Below are 25342 nucleotides of genomic sequence, written 5' to 3'. Positions count from 1 at the left end.
CTGTTCTGATAGATTAAGAAGATACAGACATTGTACTGAAATCTAACTGCAAATGAGGATGAAAGATTTGAGAACCTACATGATACAGGGCAAGGGTCATCAAACTGCAGTCCACAGCCCAGACCCCAGCTGCTGCCTGTTTTCACCATTAAAGCTTTATTGGAACACCTTCCCTCCTTTACTCACTTTTGTAGCTTTCAAGCTACAATGGCAGAGTTGGAGAGTTACGACAGAGACAGTATTTGGCCCACAAAGCCACAAATATTTACTATCTGGACCTTTACAGAAAAAGTTTGCTCACCCTCGATGTAGGAGGAAGAGCACTAGGTTCAAAGGCTGGAGTTCTGGATTCAGAGCTCAGGATGGAAAACTGATTTAGACATATCACAGTGCCCCCTGGGCTCATTCTCCTCATCTGTAACATGGGCAGCCTTGATGAGACTATCCCCAAGTTGCTTTTGAATTCTAAAAGCTCTGTCATCCTCCTGCTGTTAGTCAAAGATTACAGCCCAGATGGGGCAACCTTAGCACAGGGAAACGTACGGGATGATCCAGCATCTAGTCTCAGGGCCTCTGTAGAGAACAGAGTGTCCTTCTCGTCCTCCACCAGCACTGCCACAAAGCGGCGCAGAAGCTGTAGTGAAGTTAGCTCTCTAGACCTCAGCATCTTCATCTGCATCCTAGGCAGGTCAGACTCCCCAGGGACCCTTCTGTGGCTGACAGTCTGTGGTTCTGAGGCCCTCGCTGCAGTTGCCAGCAGGAGAAAGAATGACTCATGCCTGTGATTTGCTGGTCACCTGTGATTCCCGCCTCCGGGAGAAAACTCCAAGTAGCAGGTGTTGACGCAGTTGTGTGGGAGGAATCACCCAGGCCCTTATTTCCAGGTTGCACTTACAGATCGGATTGTGCAACCAGAAAAATGCCGTCAGAAGGAAGTGGGGTGGCTTGGGGGACTGACTTACTAAGGATTACTGTTAAGCTCTCCATACAAATTAGCTCCCCTTCTGTCTTAGTCCACTCGGGCTGCTATAGCAAAATACCATAAACTGCATGGCTTACAAACTGCATATGTTTCTCTCTCTTAGTTCTGAATGCTGGGAAGTCTAAAATCAAGGCGGGTGAGGTGTCTGGTGAAGGCTCACTTTCTGATTCACAGATGGCATCTTCTGGCTTTGCCCACACATGGTAGATGGGATGAGGAGCCTCTCAGGCCTCTTTTTATTAAAGTTTTTATTATTTAGAGACAGGGTCTCATTCTGATGCCCAGGCGGGAGTGCAGTGGCACAATCACTGTTCACTGCATCCTCGAATTCCTGGGCTCAAGCAGTCCTCCTGCTTCAGCCTCCCGAGTAGCTAGGACTACAGGTGCACGCCACTGTGCCTGGCTAATTTTTAAAATTATTTTTTGTAGAGATGGGGGTCTCACTGTGTTGACTAGGCTGTTCTCAAACTCCCAACCTCAAGCTATCTTTCTGTCTCAGCCTTTCAAAAGTGCTGGGATTAGAGGCATCAGCCTGGGATCACACCCAGCTTCCGAGGCCTCTTTTATAAGGGCACTAATCTCATTCGTGAGGGATCCACCCTCATGACCTAGTCACCTTCCAAAGGCCCTGCCTCCTGACACCATCATCTTGGGGCTAAGGATTTCAACATGTGAATTTGAGGGAGACACATTCAAACCATAGCACCTTCCAAGACCACTTTCTATGTTGTGGAAGGAAAGATGTGTTTTTGTTTTGACATCTGAACATAAAACACATATACACAGCCACATGTGAGAAAGAAGTACAGTTAAAAATTCCAACCGTGAATTTAGACACACAACCCAAAAGAAACCAAGAGCCTGCCTTCAGGAATTAGGCTGCCTTGACTCTGGGCTTCTTCCTCTTCTCTTTGACTTTTCATGGTGAGATTAAAATGTCTGTCCTTGTGCTCCTGGGCACAAGGGTACTTGTTTGTGACCTCCCCAAAAAGGTCACAAACAAGTAATTAATGTTTCATTCATCCAGGAATCTATCCTGGGGACTTCAAGGATGCACACATATTTAGACCACAAAATTGTTCTTCTGCATGTTATTGAAAACAGAACTAGGAAAAACCTAGGTGTCTAACAATAAGGAATGGTTACATCAGCTACAGTAGAGCCGTGTAGTAGGATATGATGCAGTCACTCGAATCATGTGGCAGAAGAGTGCTTATAACCAGAAGTTCACAATAAGCAAAGGGGAGAAGCAGGTTACAAACAATCTGATTCTATCTGTATCACATAGGAAATCATGAAAAGAAAGGATTAGGAAAATGTCCACCAGAATGTTATTAATGATTACCTCTGGGTGATAAAATTATAGGATTTTAGTGTATATGCTGCCAAAATGAGTATAAAATTTTAGATGTTTTAGGCCAGCCGTGGTGGCTCACACCTGCAATCCCAGCACTTTGGCCGAGGTGGGTGGATCACTTGAGGTCAGGACTTCGAGACCAGCCTGGCCAACATGGTGAAACCCCGTCTCTACTAAAAAATACAAAAATTAGCCAGGCATGGTGACATGTTCCTGTAATCCCAGCTACTCAGGAGGCTGAGGTGCGAGAATCGCTTGAACCCAGGAGGCAGAGGTTGCAGGAAGCCAAGATCACACCGCTGCACTCCTGTCTGGAAGATAGAGCGAGACTCCATCTCAAAAATAAATAAAAATAAAATTATAGATGTTTTAAATTTTGTTCTCTTTTTCTGATGTATCCATGCCTGTTAGATTTTCTAAAATGAGCAGGTATACTTTTATAACAAGAGGCAGCCTTGCTGTAGAAATTATTTTAAAGCAACATTTCTGCCTCTTAAAAATGTTATATGAAAAGCTGCCTTCCCCATATACTGTACTCATTGCTTCTGCAAATATTTGAGGACCACCATGCCCCAGACACCATCCTAGGCACTGGAGCTGTGCCGGGGAACAAAACAGACGAGCCGTCCGTGCTCATCCCAGTGGCCAAAGAAAGTAACAAACAAGTAGAGAAATACAGGATTGGTAATGAGAAGAGAGGGAGGGAGTATGCACCGCAGAAACCGGTGCAGGGACAATGTCAGAAGGAGTAGGGAGCCTCGGGGCTAAAGCATCCTTTGAGCAGAGATAGAAGGGAGTCCCGTGCCTATCTGGGTCAGAGGAAGTGCCCAACTGCAAAGGCCCTCAGGCGGCAGCGTGCTTGGCGTGTCCCAGCAGATGAAGTATTGAGCCAGAGAACAGCGGACATTTTATTTACTCTAACTGTGCTACCCAGGAGGCTGTCATGCCCATTAAGTAGCATCATTTTAACCTGTTGCCCCGTTACCGAGTAGAAGATAATAGATATCATGACTTGGAGCTTATTAGAAATACACAGGCCATATTCCACTAACGATACCGTGAAAACCCTCAGTTCCTTTGTGGCTTTCTGCTTCCGAAACACTTGATCTCTCTTAACTAACGTTGCAGTGGGTGCAGGTAAAGGCATTACCTTAGAGGTATGATGCTGTGCTGGGCATCCTTGGTTATATGTGGCATGGCTATTTCTGTTAACCATGCCCTGTTACATGGAATAGCAATGAATCACCATCAGTGTTGTTTTGCCAGTGTTGTTCAGATTAGCCGTGAATACAGAGAACTTTCATCATTGTACAAAAAATGGTAGGAGAAATCCACAATTATTCATTTGTTCCTATGGTTGGTCATCGTTGGCCTGTCCGTGGAATCTTAGAAGTAGAAAGAAGCTTCTGTTGTCATCTCTCCACACGTTGCAACTGTCTTTGATAAGTATATTAATCAAAGCCTTATTTTCGAGAATGCTAAGAGATCATGTATTTTTGAAGGCATATTTACAAAATAGGTGAGAATGAACACATTTAAAGTGGAATGTAGTTACGTTACTGGAAAGAAGTCCCAATCCGGACCCCAAGAGAGAGTTCTTGGATTTCATGGAAGAAAGAATTTGGGGCAAGTCCACAGAGTAAAGTGAAAGCAAGTTTACTAAGAAAGTAAAGGAATAAAAGAATGGGCCGGGTGCGGTGGCTCACACCTGTAATCCCAGCACTTGGGGAGGCCGAGGCGGGCGGATCATGAGGTCAGGAGATCGAGACCATCCTGGCTAACATGGTGAAACCCCGTCTCTACTAAAAATACAAAAAAATTAGCCAGGCGTGGTGGTGGGCACCTGTAGTCCCAGCTACTCAGGAGGCTGAGGCAGGAGAATGGCGTGTATCCGGAGGCGGAGCTTGCAGTGAGCCAAGATCGGGCCACTGCACTCCAGCCTGGGCAACAGAGCAAGATTCCGTCTCAAAAAAAAAAAAAAAAATGGCTACTCCATAGGCAGAGCAACCCCCAAGGGCTGCTGGTTGGCTATTTTTATGGTTATTTCTTGATCATATGCTTTAAAAGGTGTGGATTATTCATGAGTTTTCTGGGAAAGGGGCAGGCAATTCCCAGCACTGAGGGGTCCTTCCCTTTTTAGACCATACGGGGTAACCGCTGGATGTTACCATGGCATTTATAGACCGTCATAGCACTAGTGGGAGTGTCTTTTAGCATGCTAATGTATTATAATTAGCATATAATGAGCAGCAAGGAGGCCAGAGGTCGCTTTCCTCGCCATCTTGATTTTGGCAGGTTTTGGCTGGCTTCATTACTGCATCCTGTTTTATCATGAGGGTCTTTATGGTCTGTACCTTCTGAGAACAGTCCTGCTGACCTCTTGTTTTATCCTGTAACTAAGAATGCCTGACCTCCCAGGAGTGCAAATGCAGCCCAACAAGTCTCAGCCTCATTTTACCCAGCTGCTATTCAAGATGGAGTTGCTCTGGTTTGAACGCCTCTGACAATTAGACATTAAACAGTACTTCAGAGGCTGCCCAGGAGTTCTATGATGATGAGATGGACCCACCGGGAGCCCTGGAGTAATGGTTCAGATTCTGATTCTTAACTGTAGATGAATCTTTGGACCTGTATTCATACTGGAGATAAATCAGCACCCCTTGTAAGAATTTCTGGGCAGAGGGCTATTGTATTAGAGGTCAGAAATTTCTATTTTTATGGTCTGTCTGATTTTCCATATAGTGTATATTCATTATATAAAATTCAAACATAGCAGAGTATCTATGGTATTAAGTTAAACCCTTTGAAATTGCTGTTAAGGTGGGTTAGACTGTCACACTGTCACAGCTCAGCAGCTGCAAACTTTTAACCTATTAGAAAATGAACGTCTCCAGCCATCCAGCCCCTCATAGATATACAATGTAAGTCATTTGTCACAACCACCCTCAATTTTAATTTGAAAAAACCCCTAATAGGGAGCTGAATGTGGAGAGCTTCTCACATTACACACGGATAGCTTCAGACACAGATGTTTTTACACATGTACCATAACCCCCATGTAGGCGAATTTGGGTTTGCAATATTCAGATTCATTTTGTATGATTTGCTTTACAGAATGCCACTGCAGGAGCTCTTTGAATTGTTAATAGCTTCAGTGATTGCAAACTATTGTGACTTTTCAAGAATGTATCTGTGGTATAAAGTGAGACGTGTCAGTCATCAGTAAATTTTCAAATGGGGAGGGAACACTGCCTGGTCTTCCAAGTGGCATCACAATGCCAAACTTGAACCAAACGCGAATATGCCATTTTTTGAGGAACCTAAAAATCCTGGATTCTGGGTTGTTGAATCATAGCCAATAAACTGTGAGGTGCTTTAGTCCCATTTTTAAAAAAAGAGCATGCTACAGCTTCTGCATTTAATGTCACTTCATTCTATTTACAACATTACATACTGTAGTTCCCATTTTTATTTCCTTTTAAAAATTTGTGCCATTTTATTAAGTCAGGGTCTTTTCCTGCTGCAGTCTTAACCCAGACCCCTTAGAGGGCTTCAGCAGGCTTTCTGGAAATCAGGGTGGATAGCTAGAGCCAAGACCCATTGCCTCTCCTGCCCCCCTTAGGAGGGTGTGGGAGCCCACGGGGATGTGCCTCAACCTCACAACAGGTCATGAGCTCCTGCAAAGCCCATTTGTAGCCTCACACATCTCTGCAGGTCACAGGGTTTCTGGTCTGTGAGTTAGCCCACAGAACTCTAGCCCAGGCAGCATGCAGTTGCTCATTGAATCCCAGAGGCCTTCAGTGTACAGTCACGGAGCAGGTGCATGCCAGAAGCTTGAAGGAAAGTGCAGTCTCCTGCACTTTGTCTCCTTTCTGGGTCAAAGCAAAGAAGACCAGAGTAACGCTGGGTGCGGTGGCTTCTGCCTGTAATCCCAACACTTTGGGAGGCTGAGGCAGGTGGATCACTTGAGGTCAGGAGTTCAAGACCAGCCTGGCCAATGTGGTAAAACCCATCTCTACTAAAAATACAAAAATTAGCCAGGCATGGTGGCATGCACCTGTAATCCCAGCTACTCGGGAGGCTGAGGCAGGAGAATCGCTTGAACCCAGGAGGTGGAGGTTGCAGTGAGCCAAGATCACGCCACTACACTCCAGCCTGGTGGACAGAGTGAGACTCCGTCTCAAAAAAAAAAAAAAAAGGAAGATGACGACCAGGGTGGAGGGAATAAAGCATGAGGTGCTACACTAGAGTCCTTTTGCAAAGGATACCTTATTTCACCTTCAGTGCAGTCCAGAGAGAGAGCCCAGCATAGCCCAGGGACACAGTCTTCTTACTACTATATTACAGATAAGGAACCGGGGGCTCAGAGAGGCAGTGTCATTTGTCCAGAGTCACACAGCAAAAATGGGTAAGATTAAGATTTGATCCGAGCTCTTTGGAATCCAAGTTCAGGGCTCTTTCCAGAGTTGCCCACTGGTTTTATGTAATAATTGAAGATTGTGGACGGTGGAAAGGGTCTCAGAGACGAGTGAATTTGACAGGGATGTTGGAACTTGGAGAAATGTCCCAACTGTCTTAGATCAGCATTCTCAATCTTAAATGTGCACATGACCCACCCAAAGATTTTGTTTAAAATGCATGTTTGGACTTAGTAGATCTGGGATGGGGCCCAAAAGTCTGCATTTCTGCCAAGCCTCTAGCTGATGCTGCTGGTCCTAGGACCAGTGCCCAGCTACTTGGGAAGCTTAGGCAGGAGAATGGTGTGAACCCGGGAGGTGGAGGTTGCAGTGAGCCAAGATCGCGCCACTGTACTCCAGCCTGGGCGACAGAGAGAGACTCCATCTCAAAAAAAAAAAAAAAAGAACTGAACAGACATCATCAGAGCTGAAAGGGGATTCCTCCTGGTGCAGGGGTGGAGGACAGTTTCACAGGAGGATGGCAGCACTGAGAGCCATGGGGGTCTCCAGCCTGTGGACTGGTGCTCAGAGCCTGGTCCCCCACCGCTTTCTTTACCTAACTTGGAAATGAGTGAGATGGACTCAAGATTTGGGACACATCAGCAGGAGCATTTCTAATGAGTTCATATCTGCTTGAGGTCAGCAGCCCAGTGCATGCTCTGCTCTGAGCATTCATTCACCTTCAGGGGACATTCTGTGTTTCTGCATTTCGTCCTCTGCATTCAGAATTTTCCATTTGCTCAGGCCCCCGGCAGGGCGTCTGGCCACGTTGGGCCATGTTTGTATTGCTGGAGTAAAGGATGCCAGCACACTTACTCTTCTGCTTCCTCAGGTTTTCTGAAATCTCTGCAGTTAGGCTGTTGGCTTCAGCTTTATCCCTAGACGTATATTGATTTTATTTGCACTCCTGGTGAAGTCTGAATTATAGTCATGACAACTAGAGTTATGTCAACAATATGCAAGCCAGGAAGGGCAGGTCTCTTAATTCTGCTGGGAGGCCAGTTGCCAAACAATCCATTAAAAAGCTCAGAGAAAGAAAAATGGTCAGCTCAGGGCTCACTGTTGCTCTTGAGCCAGAGATCCCAGCTGGATCTTGGGCAAGGCAGACTTCTCAGCAGAGGAATAGCCCTTCAGAGAAACCCTTCCAAGGCCATGGTTTCAGCTTGCTGGCCTGGCTAACTAGTCTCGTGTGGCCTCTGGGGAGGGTCATCATGTGGCCAACCACCCTAAAGGCAGGAGAGCCCTCCCAGCACTTCTCTGTGGCTGTCCCAGCATGAACAGTGATTGCTTGAGAGAAGGAGTTCAGATTATGTATGAAGGTGCAAATGCATGGAGTCCTGGGCTGCTTGTCTGCACCAGCTCACCTGACCATCAGCTGCCTTTTTATGTTAGTTTGTCATCTGGCCAACTAGTGCTGGCTACAAGTTGGCCTCTGTCAGTTCTGTCAGTCTTAGTGCTTAATGAGCACAAATGTGAATGAATGAGAGAGAGAACTCTGAGTTTTGAATGCATGTGCCTGATATAGTGCTTGGTCTCAAGATACAAACTTGAGTAAGACTTGGTCCTTACCTCCTAGGATCTCACAGGCTAGTGAGGAAGACAGATCAATAAATCCAAGAAGAAGAGGCTGGGTGTGGTGGCTCACACCTATAATCCCAGCACTTTGAGAGGCTGAGGTGGGTGGATCACTTGAGCTCAGGAGTTTGAGACCAGCCTGGGCAACATGGTGAAACCCCATGTCTACAAAAAAAAAAAAGAAAAAAAAAAAAACAGTTGGGTGTGGTGATGTATGCTTGTAGTCCCAGCTACTCAGGAGGCTGAGATGGGCGGATCACTTGAGGCCAGGAGGTTGAGGTTGCAGTGAGCCATGATCATGCCACTGCACACCAGCCTGGGTGACAGAGTGAGACCCTGTCTAGAAAAAAAAAAAAAAAAAAATTCCAAGAAGGAATGTGTGTTAGGTTCCCCAGAAGCTGACGTAGCCCCATGGTTTTGAGAAGTTCATCCTGAAGGGATCCCAGGAGACATGGGTGGGGAGTAGAGATGCGAGCCAGGTAAGGGGAGGACCCAGCCAAGGTTGTGTTCTCAAGCTGATGACCACTGTGGGCAGCTGGAGCTCGGTCTTCTTGTGAGCTGGAGGAACATTCTGGAACAGGCTTCCTGTTCCCATAACTCGGGCACCTCGGGCTCCCTCTGCAGGAGTGGCCTGAATGGAACCCTCAGGTGTTCGCAGGTGTGCAGGACAGAAAGCGCAGGTGTTCGCAGGTGTGCAGGACAGAAAGCTCAGTGTTCGCAGGTGTGCAGGACAGAAAGCTCAGGTGTTCACAGGTGTGCAGGACAGAAAGCTCAGGTATTCGCAGGTGTGCAGGACAGAAAGCTCAGTGTTCGCAGGTGTGCAGGACAGAAAGCTCAGGGGATACGGGTGGGGCCCTGTCTGCTGCAGGTTGGAAATTCCAGAGAAACCAAAAGGAGGCGCTTGAGTTGGACTTTGAAGGTGAACAGAACAGCAAGACCCCTGCCCTCCCAGACTTGCAGTCAGGTGGCAACGGGTTCCGGGAAGAAAGCTAACTGGGAGAAGGAAGGAGTGTTGGGGTTTCAGGAAGACCACTGTGGAGGATGACTGTGAACAGCAGAAGAGGGAAGGGCGGAGCTGGCGTCCCAAGGCAGGAGACGGGTGGGAGCTTGCGGCAGGCTGGCATGGCTGGGACCGAGGCGGAGGGAGTGGTGGGAAATAAGCCGAGAGACAGAGCAGAGCGAGTGTCCTCCTCAGCCTTCAAAGCACTCAGCCTTCTCTCTGTCGTGTGGGAAGCCAGTGAATCCAGGACAGGACCACTGTCTTTTTTTTTTTCGAGACAGGGTCTCACTCTATCACCCAGGCCAGAGGGCAGTGGCACGATCTTGGCTCACTGCAACCTTCGCCTCCTGGGTTTAAGTGATTCTCCCACCTCAGCCTCCCAAGTAGCTGGGACTACATGCCCCACCACCACGTTGGCTAATTTTTGTATTTTTTGGTAGAGACGGGGGTTTCACCATGTTGGCCAGGCTGGTCTTGAACTGCTGACCTCAGGTGATCCGCCTGCCTTGGTGTCCCAAAGTGCTGGGAATTATAGGCTTGAGCCACCGTGCCTGGCTCCTGCTGTCATTTTAGCAGTAGCCCGCCAGCGAGAGCAATGGCACATCTTTGGGGAGGGGTTTTGCTGCCCGTGGGCTAGGGGAGGTCCCCAAACGCTGGTGGGACCTTGACCTCAGCTGGTGTCCAGGCTCTTGATACTGCCACGGGAAGGAATTCAAGGATGAGTCAGAAAATAGTGAGAATATGGAGATTTATTGCAAAGTGACCAGTACACACTCGAGAAAGGGAAAGGCAGGCATACTCCAGAGAGAGTGGCGTGCAAGGGGGTTTGGGGCCTGCTACCTTTATGGACTTCTTTAAGGGGTGGGATATTCCTGAAGATTCCCAGAAAAAGGTGGAGATTTCTCAGAAATGTGGTGCCACCTGTTTTTACACTAAATATTGGTGTTCCTGGAACGGCCATGGCACTGGTGGGTAGAGGATTGAGGATGTTAATGAGTGGACAGTGAGGTCCCAGGTGAAACTGGGTCAAATCCAGCACCATGTTGGGTCCAGTTGGTCTTAGCCAGCTTGGCCCACATCCTGATGTTTAGGGTCTTGTGGGCCCCTAGCTTATGCAGTTATTTCAACATTTTTTTTTTTCTTTTTTGCTAGTCCCATGAAACTGCTGCCTGGAATTTTCTGTTCTCCTGCTACCACCTTGTATTATTCCTGTTTGAGTTTTCTTGAAGAAATAGCAGTTGAGCTGGGACCTGAAGAAGTGGGAGAGGTCAGCCAGGCTAGGGGTGGAGGAGAAACGGCAGGCCAGGGAAGGCTGGGTCTTCAGGAAGACAGAGGAGGTGCTGACCAAAGGTCTGGAGGTCAAGCCTCGCGCTGCATCTGATCTTGCCCTGGCGCCCCTGCCCACCTGGAAGTCCTATATGGTTCCTCGTCCCCCTGCCCTCAGGCGTCCCCCACCCCCAGTGATGTAGCTGCTCGGATATCCACTGGCTGTCTCCCTCAACCCCAGCATTGATTAGACCCAGATTGAAAGTGGGACTTGCTCAAAGCCGGCCCAGACCTCTGAGGTTGCCGTACCGTGGAGTTTCCTACCATAATAGAGCTGCTTTCAAAAACTCAGCATTGGATGGCTCTGTGTCCTTTGGCAGCAAGGCCTGCAGGTGGCAGTGTGGAGATGGCTCAGGAAGTGTGTTCTGTAGTGGAAACAGAAGTGCTGCTCTTGATTGGGGGAGCAAGGACGTGAAGATGCTGGGTCTGCTCTGATCTCAGGGCTGGCTTGGGCTGGGGAGAAATCTATTCTGACCCTCTGGGCCAGGCCACTGAGAAGCTACCTCTCTGATATGGATGTGGTCAGCCTGCCCTGGACCCCACACACCGGTCTGTCTCCTTCCCAACCAGCTGCCTGTTCTACCAGCCTCCAGAAACTCAGCGCTGCTTCCGGCTGAAAAGAATCTGCCCAGGCAGAGCAGGAAGCCTGTGGCGTCCTCTGCCCAGCTCCACCTTGTGCAAGCAGGTGTCTCCTTTGTGGATATTCCTCTTAAACCTGGTGATTGATTTGAGACCTGAGGCCAAGGTCATATTGCAAATAAGTTCAGAAGTACTTGAATGTAAAAATGCTTCTATCAGCCATTGTGGGCAATGTCTCATGCTTATAACCAGACTAATATGATAACATGAAACTCACAAGGCCATCGTTAGGTTATGTCTGCAGTCGAGGCGGTAGATGGCAAAGTGTGTAAAAAGGCCCCCTACCTATCTGGAGGCTCATCACTGCATCAGCCCACATCCCCTGACTGTGGTGGTGACTTGTCAAAGGAGGAAGGAGGAATGACTCTCTGGGAATGTCAGAGGAGTCCAGCATAGCTGGGTAGAACTGCGTGCTACAGTTGGAAGCTGGGCATTCATTGGTAGTATGAATAGCAACTTCACCCAGGTGAAAGTGGTTTTCAACTGTTTCAAGCATCTCAGATCAGCAAGTCAGTTGTGTTTGGGTGTTTTCAGATGTTATTGTGAATCCTGAGAAAATACAATTAATCTGTGCCTCTTTCTGGTAACTTTTTTCTTGTTCTAAGTCAGAAGTGCAGAGCAGGGTGGCATAGTCGGTATTCTCATCTCAAATTTGGACTTCCTATCTATTCTTTTAAATTTAGACACAGCCAGTTGGGTGCGGTGGCTCACACCTGTAATACCAGCACTTTGGGAGGCCGAGGCAGATGGATCAGGAGTTCGAGACCAATCTGGCCAACACAGTGAAACCCCATATCTACTAAAAATAAAAAAAAAATTAGCTTGGCTTGGTGGTGTGCACATGTAATCCCAGCTACTCAGGAGGCTGAGGCAGGAGAATCGCTTGAACCTAGGAGACAGAGGTTGCAGTGAGCTGGGATCGCGCCACTGCACTCCAGCCTGGGTGACAAGAGTGAAACTCTGTCTCAAAAAAATAAAAATTAAAAATTAAATGTAGACACAGCCTAGGAAGTTTCTCAACTTAGAATCATTGCCGGGGCCAGTTTTTAGAGGACTGGGCTGGCCCTGCCGAAGTGGGCAGGCCAGTATGTGTAGCATCACAGTTCATGTTTTATCTTTATGGGCCTTCTACGTTTCCAGTGGCCCCAAATTCACAGGTGTTTCCACTACATGCTGCCAACAAAGGTGGAGCTCAACCATGTTGACACTTTCAGTCTGGAAGCAAAAATATCAGGGCCACCTCGCCCTCATGTTTTAATGTCTCTGGTCAAATGGGGGCACTCAACTCATCAGAGCATGTTCACACGCCCTGAGACTTGATCCCTGTATGAGCGAGTTATTTTTTTTTTTTTTTTTTTGAGACAGAGTCTCACTCTATAGCCCAGGCTGGAGTGCAGTGGCACAGTCTCACCCACTGCTGCCTCTGCCTCCCCAGTCCCAGTTCAAGCAATTATTCTGCCTCAGCCTCCTGAGTAGCTGGGATTACAGGCATGTGCCACCATGCCGAGCTAATTTTTGTATTTTTTTTAGTAGAAACAGGGTTTTACCATGTTGGCCAGGCTCGTCTTGAATTCCTGACCTCGTGATCCACCCACCTCACCCTCCCAAAGTGCTGGGATTACAGGTGTGAGCCACCATGTCTGGCCACGAGCAAGTTATTGTTATCGGAGAAAAGCATCACCCAACAGCAGAGCATCGGATAAGCACATTTGGGCTTCAGTTCTGTATTTGTTCAGCCAGAGAGCTGAGTGCATGTCCTGTGCCAAGTACTGTTAGAGTTGGGAATCTAGACACAGCTGGCAGTGTCACAGGGTGAACCCCAAAATTGGGGTTCAGCCTAAGAGGCCACATGGGTTCTTGGCTTTGGGCAGGAGGGAATTCAAGAGCAAACCTACAGAGTAAAGTGAAAGCAAGTTTATTAAGAAAGTAAAGGAATAAGAGGGTGGCTACTCCATAGGCAGAGCAGCCCTGCAGGCTGCTGATTGGCTATTTTGGTGGTTATTTCTTGATCAAATGCTAAACGAGGGGTGGATTATTCATGAGTTTTCTGGGAAAGGGGCAGGGAATTCCTGGAACTGAGAATTCCCCTTTCACACCATGTAGGGTAACTTCCACATGTTGCCATGACATTTGTAAACTGTCTTGGTGCTGGCGGGAGTTTCCTATAGCATGCCAATGTATTATAATTAGCATACGATGAGCAGCCAGGAGACCTGAGACTGCTTTCATTGCCTTGTTGATTTTGGCAGGTTTTGGCTGGCTTTACCACAGACTGTTTTATTAGGGGTTCTTTGTGACCTGTATCTTGTGAAACCAGTCCTGCTGAATTCCTGTATCAGCAGGGGCTCCTCCTGCAAATGCAGAGGCTCCCCAAGAGAGCACAAGGGGGCTCAGTCAGTACTTGTGGGATGAAGGCATGGTGGTGCTCCAAGAGGGATGGTGGATGATTCCTCAGAAGCCTTCTCTGCTGCTGATCCATAGTAAAGCCCCTTGAGTGCCTTCCTTACCTCCTTCACCATCATCTTGGTAACCACCAAGGTGTTGACTGGAGTGAGTTCCTGGAAAGAGCTCCAGAGCTAAGGTCTGCTGCACTAGGGAGGGAGGTGCACCCTCTCATTAAGAATGGGCAGGCGCGGTGGCTCATTCCTGTAATCCCAGCACTTTGGGAGGCCGAGGTGGGCGGATCACCTGAGGTCAGGAGTTCGAGACCAGGCTGCCCAACATGGCGAAACCCCATCTCTACTAAACATACAAAAAAATTAGCCACGCATGGTGGCGAATCCCAGCTACTCAAGAGGCTGAGGCAGGAGAATCGCTTGAACCTGGGAGGCGGAGGTTGCAGTGAGCTGAGATCGCGCCACTGCACTGCGCTCCAGCCTGGGCAACAAGAGCAAAACTCCGTCTCAAAAAAAAAAAAAAAAAAAAAAAAAGAATGTATCCGAGGCAAGAATCATTGCCCTAGGGCTCAGGGATGTGGCTGTGGAGGTCTAGCCAGGGACCAGGGTCCTGGACCTGTCAGCAGCTGACGCTTCTTACAACCAGCTCCTTCCCGTCAGGCAGATGTTCAAAATTTGGAGTCTTGTGCTGGGAGACTCAGCCCACTCCAGGCTTCTCCAGGGCTCCTTCAGCGACAGTGAGACTTCCCGTGGGTTTACTGACCTTCCTTTTTCTGCTGAGCCCTTTTACCTTTTGCCTTTGACATGGACTCTGAGGCCCTGGTGAGAGTCATGAGGGCAGGGCCCCCTCTAGAGCTTCTAAAAACTCCTCTGGTAGCTCGCCCACCAGGCAGTGACCAGATATTCTTCAGGCGCAAAGGGCGCCTTGTGCTCCCTTTTTTTTTTTTTTTTTTTTGGAGACAGAGTCTTGCTCTGTCGCCAGGCTGGAGTGCAATGGCGCAATCTCAGCTCACTGCAACCTCCGCCCCCCCAGTTCAAGCGATTCTCCTGCCTCAGCCTCCCACGTAGCTGGGATTACAGGCACGCACCACCATGCCCAGCTGATTTTTGTATTTTTGGTAGAGACGGGGTTTCACCATGTTGGCCAGGCTGGTCTCAAACTCCAGACCTCAGGTGATCCACCCGCCTCGGCTTCCCAGAGTGCTGGGATCTCTTCTTATGCACATCACCATGTCTTTTTGTGAGTTCAACTCTTGATTTAAAGGAAAAAAAAAATCAAAAAAAAAAAAAAAAACCCAACCCCTGTTCTTACTGTGCATTTGAAAATAGCAATGAATCATCCCAACGGCTTTGCCATTTTAAGCAGTTCCTCTCCAGAGAACATTTTCCTCCCTTTTGGTGTGGGTACAAGTTTTCCTTTATGCAGATTAATTTTAAATTGGAAAATCTACAAATACAAAAAGCATCAGTACACAGTTTATTTCCTTTATTATGTTCATGGACCCGAAGCACTGTTTTTCCCAAGAAGTCGACTTTGACATACTAGAATTACAACCAACCAGCCCTACACAGATCCCCACACATCAATTCTAGGTTGACTGTGTAAAGAGTTGTCTCTTAATAGGGAGAGCAGTTTTCTGCTACTTTGCTGACTTTCCCTGTAGGGTGAGTGTAGCTGCTGATATCTGAACAGGTACTCAATTCTCACCCTTTGTTCCTTTTCTCACCCCATCCCACCTCCAAGCAAATATTAAACTCAGTTACAGCACGGTGGTTTCTGTCACTCTTTCCCCAGAAAAATGACCCACGTGTTTCCCATTTGTGCTTGTTATTTAGAAAGCCAAACTTGGGCCTGCTGGCAACAAAGTCATCAGTCCCTCTGAAGACAGGAAACAACCTTCCAACAACCTTGACCGAGTGAAACTCACGGACTTCAATTTCCTCATGGTGTTGGGAAAGGGGAGTTTTGGAAAGGTAAGAGGACAGTTGTCTGCAAATTGCAGGGGCTTCTGCAGAGAATGTCGAATCAGTTTTGTTCTCCCCACAGTTTGCAGAATAGCACATTAGATTTCCCTGTGATTCGAGGTCAGGAGATCGAGACCATCCTGGCTAACACGGTGAAGCCCCATCTCTACTAAAAATACAAAATATTAGCTGGGCATGGTGGTGGGCGCCTGTAGTCCCAGCTACTTGGGAGGCTGAGGCAGGAGAATGGCGTGAACCTGGGAGGTGGAGCTTGCAGTGAGCCGAGATCGCACCACTGCACTCCAGCCTGGGAGACAGTGAGACTCCGTCTCAAAAAAAAAAAAAAAAAAAAAAGATTTCCCTGTGATTTGTACAGTCATCCAGAAGACCACCAGGATGGCTAAATGGTAGAAAGGAGAGGTTTATTGGTGATATCAGTTTGCAAACCCGTAAAAGAAAGTCTATGGTGTGAAATGAAGGTGCCCTCTCTTTGAGGAGAGAAAGGGCAGGTTGGGTTTTATGCCTCACAGGGTCCATGTTACACAGTAGAGTCATCCATACTCAACAGGTTTGAGGGGAAAGCTTGACTTATCTATGAGGGAAGCCTAGCACAGGCACAATGGATGAACATATATGTAACATGCATCTTATGTTCACTTTGGGGTGGGGACTTAGCATTAAAATGAGGTGGAATTTGCCTAGGCATGGTGGCTCATGCCTGTAATCCCAGCACTTTGGGAGGCCAAGGCAGGTGGACCACTTGAGGTCAGGAGTTTGAGACCAGCCTGGCAAAAATGGTGAAACCCCATCTCTACTAAAAATACAAATATTAGCTGGGTGCAGTGGTGTGCACCTGTGATCCCAGCTACTCGGGAAGCTGAGGCAGGAGAATCGCCGGAACCTGGGAGATGGAGGTTGCAGTAAGCCAAGATCATGCCACTGCACTCCAGCCTGGGCAACAGAGGGAGACTCCGTCTCAAAAAAAGTAAATAAATAAAAAAAGGTGGAAGTTGGCTCTTTAGATCAAAAGGTGAACCACAGGACCCAAAAACAGTTTGTGTGCAGGCTCTGCAAGCTGCTGAAACTGGCTTCAGGTCTGCAGTTGCATCACAGAAAAGAATGTTTGTAAGGCCAGTTCTCTGTCCAGTCCAAGTCATAGTGATCTGAGTTGTCAATCAAAGTTAGGAGGGGCCTGATAGCTCCTACTGCTAGGGAGTTTAGCGAGAGTGGTTTATCTTGTAGCTGTAGGGATTTAGAAATTTGCCATGCCAGCTGGGCCCTGAACCCTCAACCCATAGATAACTATTTCCTTAACTTTAATGTTACCAGAAAGGGGTCCTGATCCAGACCCCAAGAGGAAGGTTCTTGGACCTCAAGCAAGAAAGAATTCAGAGCGAGTCCACAGAATAAAGTGAAAGTCAGTTTGTTAGAGAAGTAAAGAAATGAAAGAACAGCTACTCCATAGGCAGAGCAGCAGCATGGGCTGCTTGACTGAGTATACTTAGAGGTATTTCTTGATCGTATGCTAAACAAGGGTTTTATTATTCATGAGTTTTCTGGGAAAGGGGTGGGCAGTTCCCAGAACTGAGGGTTCCTCCATCTTTTAGACTATATAAGGTAACTTCCGGGCATTGCCATGGCATTTGTAAACTGTTGGGGTGCTGGTGGGAGTGTCTTTTCACATGCTAATAATGCATATAATGAGCAGTGAGGGTAGCCAGAGGTTATTCTCATCGCCATCTTGGATTTGGTGCGTTTTGGCTGGCTTTTTTACTGCATCCTGTTTTATCAGCAGGGTCTTTCTGACCTGTGTCTTGTGATACTAGCCCTGCTGACCTCCTATCTCATCCTGCGACTAAGAATGCCTGACCTCCTGGGAATGCGGCCCAGCAGATCTCAGCCTTATTTTTCCCATCCCTTATTCAAGATGGAGTCACTCTGGTTCAAATGCCTGTGACATTAGGGTCCATCTTAGTTACTAAAGAGGCATTTATTTGGCCTCTCAGATCAGAGTGCACAGTCCTCACCTGGTTTCTACTTCCTTAAAAACAACTGCATCCAAAAAGCTATAGTGGGTTCACTGTGTGTTACTATTTCTCAGTGTTCAGAACGGAAGGGATGCTCAGAAATGCTGGTTGATGAATAGTTTTCACAACTAAAAATTAAATGTTCACTTGTAGTAAGCAAATACAATCATTAAGAGATACTGACATGGGGTCTTCAGCAATTTGCCTGTATCTCCATTTGGTTTCTGTGGCCCCACATTTCATAGACCCAGGAACTGATTTCAAGTCTAGGTTCTTGACTTGAGAGATTATAAATGTCAGTCAGCTTTCACTCTAAGGATACTCCTGAAAAATGTGCATAATTCCAGACTAATCCTGATAGAGAATGTTGAGTATTCATTTTAGCAGCCAAAATAGTGCCATCATGTGGCAGTGGCCTATACCATTTACAAATCTTGGCAGCGTTGAAGTTTTGCAAATGCTGGAGGGACTGAATTTGTAGTGATGTGTAGAATTTACAAATTTGCACATAAAGTTTAATATTTTTATGTCCCACATTGACAAAGGTGCACAAACTGTCACTGAGCCATCACCTGGCCTGGTTCCTTCCCTCTGCCCCCCAAGATGTGTGCTTACAAGTGTTCAGGTTGTTCTTGACGTGTTCTCAGGTGATGCTTGCCGACAGGAAGGGCACAGAAGAACTGTATGCAATCAAAATCCTGAAGAAGGATGTAGTGATTCAGGATGATGACGTGGAGTGCACCATGGTAGAAAAGCGAGTCTTGGCCCTGCTTGACAAACCCCCGTTCTTGACGCAGCTGCACTCCTGCTTCCAGACAGTGGTAAGCACCCTGGGGATCCCTGCGATGCAGTACCCAGCTCTCAGAGCTACGCCTCAGCCCAAAGTTTCTTAGCATCTTGTTCCTTTGGAGAAGGCTGGAGAAAGGTGTGTTGTGAAGTCAAGCAGAGGTGACTGGGGACCACCTCCCACCTCTCTCACTGGTAGATTTGGAGCATGCCTTCTCTGTGATGTCCTCTGCTTGGCATTCATGCCATTTAATTCAGCAAACATTTCTTTTTCTTTCTTTCTTTCTTTTTTTTTTTTTTTTTTGGAGACAAGATCTCACTCTCTCACCCAGGCTAGAGTGCAGTGGCACAGTCACGGCCCACTGCAGTCTCAAGTAGTTGAGACCACAGATGTACCCCAGCACACTCAGCTAATTTTTGTATTTTTAGTAGAGACTGGGGTTTCACCATGTTGCCCAGGCTGGTCTTAAACTCCTGAGCTCAAACGATCCCCCTACGTTGGCCTCCTAAAGTGCTGGGACTACAGGTGTGAGCCACTGTGCCTGGCCTTAATTCAGCAAACATTTCCATGAAGGGTTTTCTTCATGCCTGGTACTGTGCTAAGACTTCGGGATACAAAAACAAACAAACAAAAAACTCACAGTCTTGGCTTTTTTTTTTTTTTTTTTTTTGAGATGGAGTCTCTCTCTCTTCCCCAGGCTGGAGTGCAATGGTGCGATCTCTGCTCACTGCAACCTCCACCTCCCAGGCTCAAGGGATTCTCCTGCCTCAGCATCTCGAGTAGCTGGGATTACAGGCCCCTGCCACCACGCCCGGCTAATTTTTGTATTTTTAGTAGAGATGGGGTTTCACCATGTTGGCCAGGCCGGTCTTGAACTTCTGACCTCAGGTGATCCACCCGCCTCAGCCTCCCAAAGTGCTGGGATTACAGGCATGAGCCACCGCACCTGGCCACAGTCTTGGCTTTTTAAGACCTCTGGTTCCACTGCCAAACATGGCACTGAAGCATAAGGAGACTTGATTTTGTAAAAGAGCATGTTCTTGTTCAATGCCACACAACAGGGATTGGCAAACTGTGGCCTGTTCTCTATGGCTTGTGAGTTTAGGAAAGGTCACGACAAGGAAATCCAAAGAGTCATATATCGTGACACGTGAAAATTAGGTCAAATTTTAAATTTCAGCATCCATAAACAGCTGTTTTGGGACATCACCACAGTCCTTCCTGTACCTGTCATCTACAGCTGCTTTTGCACCATGAAGGCAGAGTTGAGTCGCTGCAAGAGACACTCACAGCCTAAAATATTAATACATACTGTCTGGCCCTTTATGGAAAAAGTTTGCTGAGCTCTGTCATAAAGTAAAACTAAATAGAGGACAAAAAAGAACATTCCAAAGCACTAATCAGTCCGTTGCAGGGCTTGCAAGTGGCCTACAAGAAACAGACGTGGCCGGGCGCGGTGGCTCACGCCTGTAATCCCAGCACTTTGGGAGGCCAAGGCGGGCAGATCACGAGGTCAGGAGATCGAGACCATCCTGGCTAACATGGTGAAACCCCGTCTCTACTAAATATACAAAAAAAAAAAAAAAAAATTAGCCGGGCGTGGTGGCGGGCGCCTGTAGTCCCAGCTACTCGGGAGGCTGAGGCAGGAGAATGGCGTGAACCCGGAAGGTGGAGCTTGCAGTGAGCCGAGATGGCGCCACTGCACTCCAGCCTGGGCAACAGAGCAAGACTCTGTCTCAAAAAGAAAAAAAAGAAACATAGACGTTTAGATGGCACCATAGTGAGACGTTGCCAAAGCTGGTCTTTCCCACTCCTCAGAGGCTGCCCATTTAAAATATGACTCCATAATCAGTAGCTGTAATTGATGCGATTATTACTATTTTCAACTGCCCATTGATCAGAGATCGACTTTCTGTCTTATGCCTCTTTGAAAACTCTTGGGAGGAACCTCTCAGTGCTTTTGTGTTTTAGAATCTCAAAATGGCTTTGCAGCCACACAGAGCCTCTGGGTGTGTAGCAGTGGCCGCGGAGTCAGGCGCCGGCCACTACGTGTCAGCCTAGCACTGGCGGCACGTTGAGCTTCCTGCTCCCAGCCGTTCCCACTGACTCTGAATCAAGTCACGCCAGGGAGAGATGAGAGCAGCATGCTCGGAAGAGACAACCACGGCTCTGAATCCCAGCCCAGAGCCTGTAACCCTGGTTACCCTGATTAAGCTCTGGAAAGCTACAAAACAAAGAAATGAAGATGAAATTAAAGTTCATAACAGGAAAGCTAGAGATTGGGGCTCCCAGGGTTGCTTCCTGGCTATTAGCACCAGCTTCATCATTTTTTTCTCCCTGTGCAGCACTTTAATATCCTCTGTGAAATGGGGATGTTTTCTAACAGAGAGCAGAGGTCATTATTTCACTGTTAAACCCCTCCATCTTCCTATCTGTCCCAGCATAATGTCCTCATGAATATGCAGATTTATTTGGGTCTATGATACATGCCCATCATGGGGCCAACACTTAGCCTACCAGTGACAGAGAAAATAGAAAAACAGTGTTTGGGCATATTACAGATGCAAAAGAACATTTGATTAGCATCTCCATCTAGAGTCCCCTGTCCCATGTCCATCCAGTAAATATATTGAGCATGTGTAATCCTAAGCCTGAGAGATGTGTTTTCAGGAGTATCCATTTAAACACGATACTACATTAGTATGGCACGCCTCCCAGACACTGCAAACCAGCCTTTAAACATTTGGACCATGGAGAAGCACTAGTTAAAATGAAATAATTGCCTTATGTGGATTCCTCACACCATCCCTTACTTAGAAATTTATTATATGTATAGGAAGATAGGGAAGAATGTTCGAGGCCATTACTATAATAGAGAGCATATGTAACAGGAAGGCACGTTGATGGAGAGCCATTATTTCAGGGTTATGTAATGACTTTATACTTCCCAAGGCCCTCATGCAGTAGGGTTTATTACTTATTCTTTCTTTGGAAAAAAATGTGAAAGAGCTCTAAACTGAGCACATCTGCCCGTGCAGTCCCCATTTAACTAATGAGAAAGCAAAACACAACCTGTGAAGAGCAAAGGGAGCCACTTGGCTGGGGAGGAGCCCTGCTCACGTGTTGAACCTTGGTCTGCAGGATCGGCTGTACTTCGTCATGGAGTATGTCAACGGCGGGGACCTCATGTACCACATTCAGCAAGTAGGAAAATTTAAGGAACCACAAGCAGTGTGAGTATTATTTTTTAAGTCCTTTAATTTGAGCAACCAAGTCCTACCAACTGGAAACTTCCTTTTTTTCCCCCCACTTGAGATTGGGGGTCTCACTCTGTCACTCAGGCTTTGCCTCCCAGGCTCAGGTGATTCTCCCACCTCAGCCTCCTGAGTAGCTGGGACTACAGGCACACACCACCATGCCTGGCTAATTTTCTGTTTTTGGTAGAGATGGGGTTTCACCATCTTGCCCAGGCTGGTCCCGAACTCCTGAGCTCAAGCTGTCTGCCCACCTCGGCCTCCCAAAGTGCTGGGATTACAGGCGTGAGTGAGCCACCATGCCCAGCCCCAACTGGGGACTTCTGCTGGGTGAAATGGGAAAGTGGGATTCTGCCCAGTTTTAGGTTGAATGTTATAAACCTAAACATGGGAGGCGGGGAGCAGATATACTGGTAGGATCCATCTAAGATGGTTCCTAAGGAGCAGTTTATTCTATTTCCAGTATTTCCCATAAACTGGAGATGTTGCCATATCCCATCATCACCCAGGTCCACCCTCGTTGATGGAGTTATTCTTATCTATTGAACAAATGGTTATCACACACCTGCTCTGCACCAGGCACTGGGGGTGTGAAAGGAACGAGGTGCTCCCTTTCCAGAGGGAGTTTACACTCCACCCTGGAGTTGGAGAAGTCACCTAACAATTAATAGTGCGTTGCTGTAACTTTAGAGACTTGCGCAGGATACTGGGATAACACGTAAGCCCCTAAAAATCGGGGAGAGGGAAGTGCAACCCCACGAAATGACCGGCTCAGAGGTGGGGGAAGAGCCTTCCAGGAAGAGATGTGAACAGAGGCAGAAGCAAGTCCAGGGAAGCAGCCTTGCAGCTCAGCAGGTGTGGGAGATGCTGTGAGATTATTTGAGGGGCGGGGGAAGTGGGGAACGTGGTAGGTGGGGCTCTGGGTGAAGAGCCTGGTAAGGAGCCTGGCTGTGGAGGAGGGAAGAGGGAAGGCACTGCAGTGGGGCTTGCACCATCAGATTCAGTTTTTGCAGAGCTCTCTGGGGGAAGAAGGAAGCATGAAAGGAAATGGTAGAGGCTGGTGCAGGCGCCGGTGAGGCCCTTTATAGATAAGAAGGAAGGGAGCTGTAGTTAGGGCTAGACCTTGGAGCCAAAGAGGAATAAGTGTCTTTGAAAAACACCCTGGAGGAAGAAAAGCAGAACTTATTGACTATGGAGGAGAGAAGAGAGAAACCTCTTCCAGTGAGACCCCATTTTAGGCTTGGGTCGGGGCAGCCACCAAGGAGGAGGTGGTTTGAGGGGAGATTCATGAGCTCAGTTAAGAACGTTTTATTGGAACGCACCTGCATGATGGGATGCGGGAGTCGGCAGCACAGGAGGAAGACGTGGGCTCCAGGTGAAGATGAGAGATTCATCTGAGGGGTGTGGGGAGCTGGGACTTTGGTGCTGGAAAACATCATCTCACCTCTCAGGGGCCAGGAAGTCTCAGGAAACACCAGTGGAGCAAGCCTAAACAAAGGGCGAGTTTAGTTCCGCAGTGAGGAAACCTCGGGGGCATGTACCCTGATGAATGAAGTCAGCACCTGTTAATAGGATTCTGGCTGCTGTGCCATCTAAGAGACACATTGGAAGAATTTTTGGCCTGCGATGGATTATGCACCCTAGGGAAGATTAACTGAAGGCAGAATAGGGAAATCTTTGGTTGCAAGCTTTAAAAGTGTGAAGGGGGATTTTTCTGCCTTTATTGATTGTTCCTTTTCAGTTTTCAGAAATGCCTGTCCTTTTCTTCTGTCTTATGTTGTAGTTACAAAGCCTTAAAATACCCAGATTGTAAAATAAAGCTTGGTCACACAGGACTATAAAGAGCAGATAGCAGAGTCACCCTATGTTATAAAATAACATAAAGGTGTCTGGTCCAATATCCTTTCATTATATTATTTGTGTTGCAGAAAAGTTTAGAAAAGCATGAAAAATAATGTAAAGATCACCTGTAGTAATCCCATCTCTTCACCCTCCCCCTTCCTGTACTCTTCTAGCCTTCAGAGGTGGCCCCTCGTTAAGGGTTTGGTCTTGATCATTAGAGATTTTTTTTTCCTCTCTGCTCGTGTAGACACGTGTGCTTATTTTGAGCCTCCTGCATGTGATATTTCCACAGGCACAGTCTTGTGGCTTCTTCGACTTCAACGACTCCTGAATGCTGTGCAGATTTTTAAATATTCGCCCCCTTTTAATCTGAGTTTCAGCTATTAATGTATTAACAATTTTGAAGTGATGGTAGTTACTGCTTTTTATTATGAATTATTTAAAAGAGTAAACTCAGATGTGAATCATGATGTGTGTCTCATTTACTCCAACACTCGCAAGGAATGAAAACACTAGCTAAAGAGTTCATCACCCACTGTACTTTGCCTTCCAGGGAGTAATTGTATTATATTTTCAAACATCAGTGTATTCTGCCAGTGAATAGGAAAATGGAAATTTTCTTTACGCCATACTCCTGACATAGAATAGTCTAACTGGTATCCATTCTTTAAATGATTGTATGAGAAATTACTCTGCAGGCAATAAGCTACTTGTTCACCTTCCCCATACGAGAATAAGAAGCCGGTCTCATTGGTTTTATTAGCTGTCTCATTCACGGATGAGCTGGAGGACGAAGTGATGGAGGGAAGACCGGGGGTTGGAAGAACACGATGCTGGTCTCTGAGAGCCTCTGGGTCTGACATTCTTTTCTCTCTTTGATGCTTGAACTTGAGAATGAAAAGTATACAGGCATCTAAGGAAGCAAGTGAGAAACCTGAAGCCCGTTTTCTTTTGCAGATTCTATGCGGCAGAGATTTCCATCGGATTGTTCTTTCTTCATAAAAGAGGAATCATTTATAGGTGTGTATTGAAGCCCTCCTACCAGCAGCTCAGCAGAGAGGTTAGCTGGGCCTCTGTGGGCATGTCATTCTGGAATGGTGACTTAAGACACAGAGTTGATAACCCCCCAGGAGGAACAGAGACCTGCTGGGACCCACCTTCCTCCTCACCCTGGAGGCAAATCAGAGCCACCTTCTGATTTCTAGACCGCAAAGACTTTATATCTTGTTTCTACTTTTTCCACAAGAAAACACATTTTTCTCTCCATTGACAGCTCCTTCCACTGCCTTTTCTTTGGAATGGAGGTCAGGGAGCAATGGAAACTGAATTCCTGTTATAGATGTTCAGCAGAAGAAGAACACAGGGAACTGGGGAGAGGCAAGGAAAAAAATCTATTGAATTAAATTCTGCCTGTTAGTAGCTGTGCTGAAAGTCTGGTGCCAAAGAAGGAAGAATTTCTTCCGGTATTAATTGAAGCATAATTAGAAGGATATATGGCACAGGCAGAATGGAAGGGACATGTGTATGACCCAGTGAAGTGCTTCTAAACCCGTGATTTTGCAAACCTGGTCGTGTGTCAGACCCCCTTTGTGGGACATGAATAAATCAAATGATTGAGACTTTCCCAGACGTGCTCAATTGGAATCTCTAGAGTCACAGACTTAGGCAAGATTGAGAATCACTAGTCCAGTCGTTTAGTAATCCATTCAGTATGCATTTAAGCACCTGCTGTAGC

General features: G+C 47.1%; 1 protein-coding gene across 2 annotated transcripts in view; it reads left to right on the top strand.

Annotated features, from left to right (window-relative positions):
- PRKCA (protein kinase C alpha) overlaps positions 1-25342 on the top strand; it is a 498125-nt gene that overhangs the window by 407114 nt on the left and 65669 nt on the right. For both annotated transcript variants that reach the window (XM_004041114.5, XM_063706165.1), the window contains 4 exons: positions 15569-15706; positions 18372-18545; positions 21653-21744; positions 24565-24627. In XM_004041114.5, coding sequence (XP_004041162.1) covers positions 15569-15706; positions 18372-18545; positions 21653-21744; positions 24565-24627 — 467 coding nt within the window. The remainder of the gene's footprint in view (positions 1-15568; positions 15707-18371; positions 18546-21652; positions 21745-24564; positions 24628-25342) is intronic.

This window comes from Gorilla gorilla, chromosome 4, assembly GCF_029281585.2.
Source record: "Gorilla gorilla gorilla isolate KB3781 chromosome 4, NHGRI_mGorGor1-v2.1_pri, whole genome shotgun sequence".
In the NCBI taxonomy this organism is placed as follows: Eukaryota; Metazoa; Chordata; class Mammalia; order Primates; family Hominidae; genus Gorilla; species Gorilla gorilla.
The sequence above is the reverse complement of the archived record's forward strand: the minus strand, read 5'-3'. Positions and strand labels throughout refer to the sequence as shown.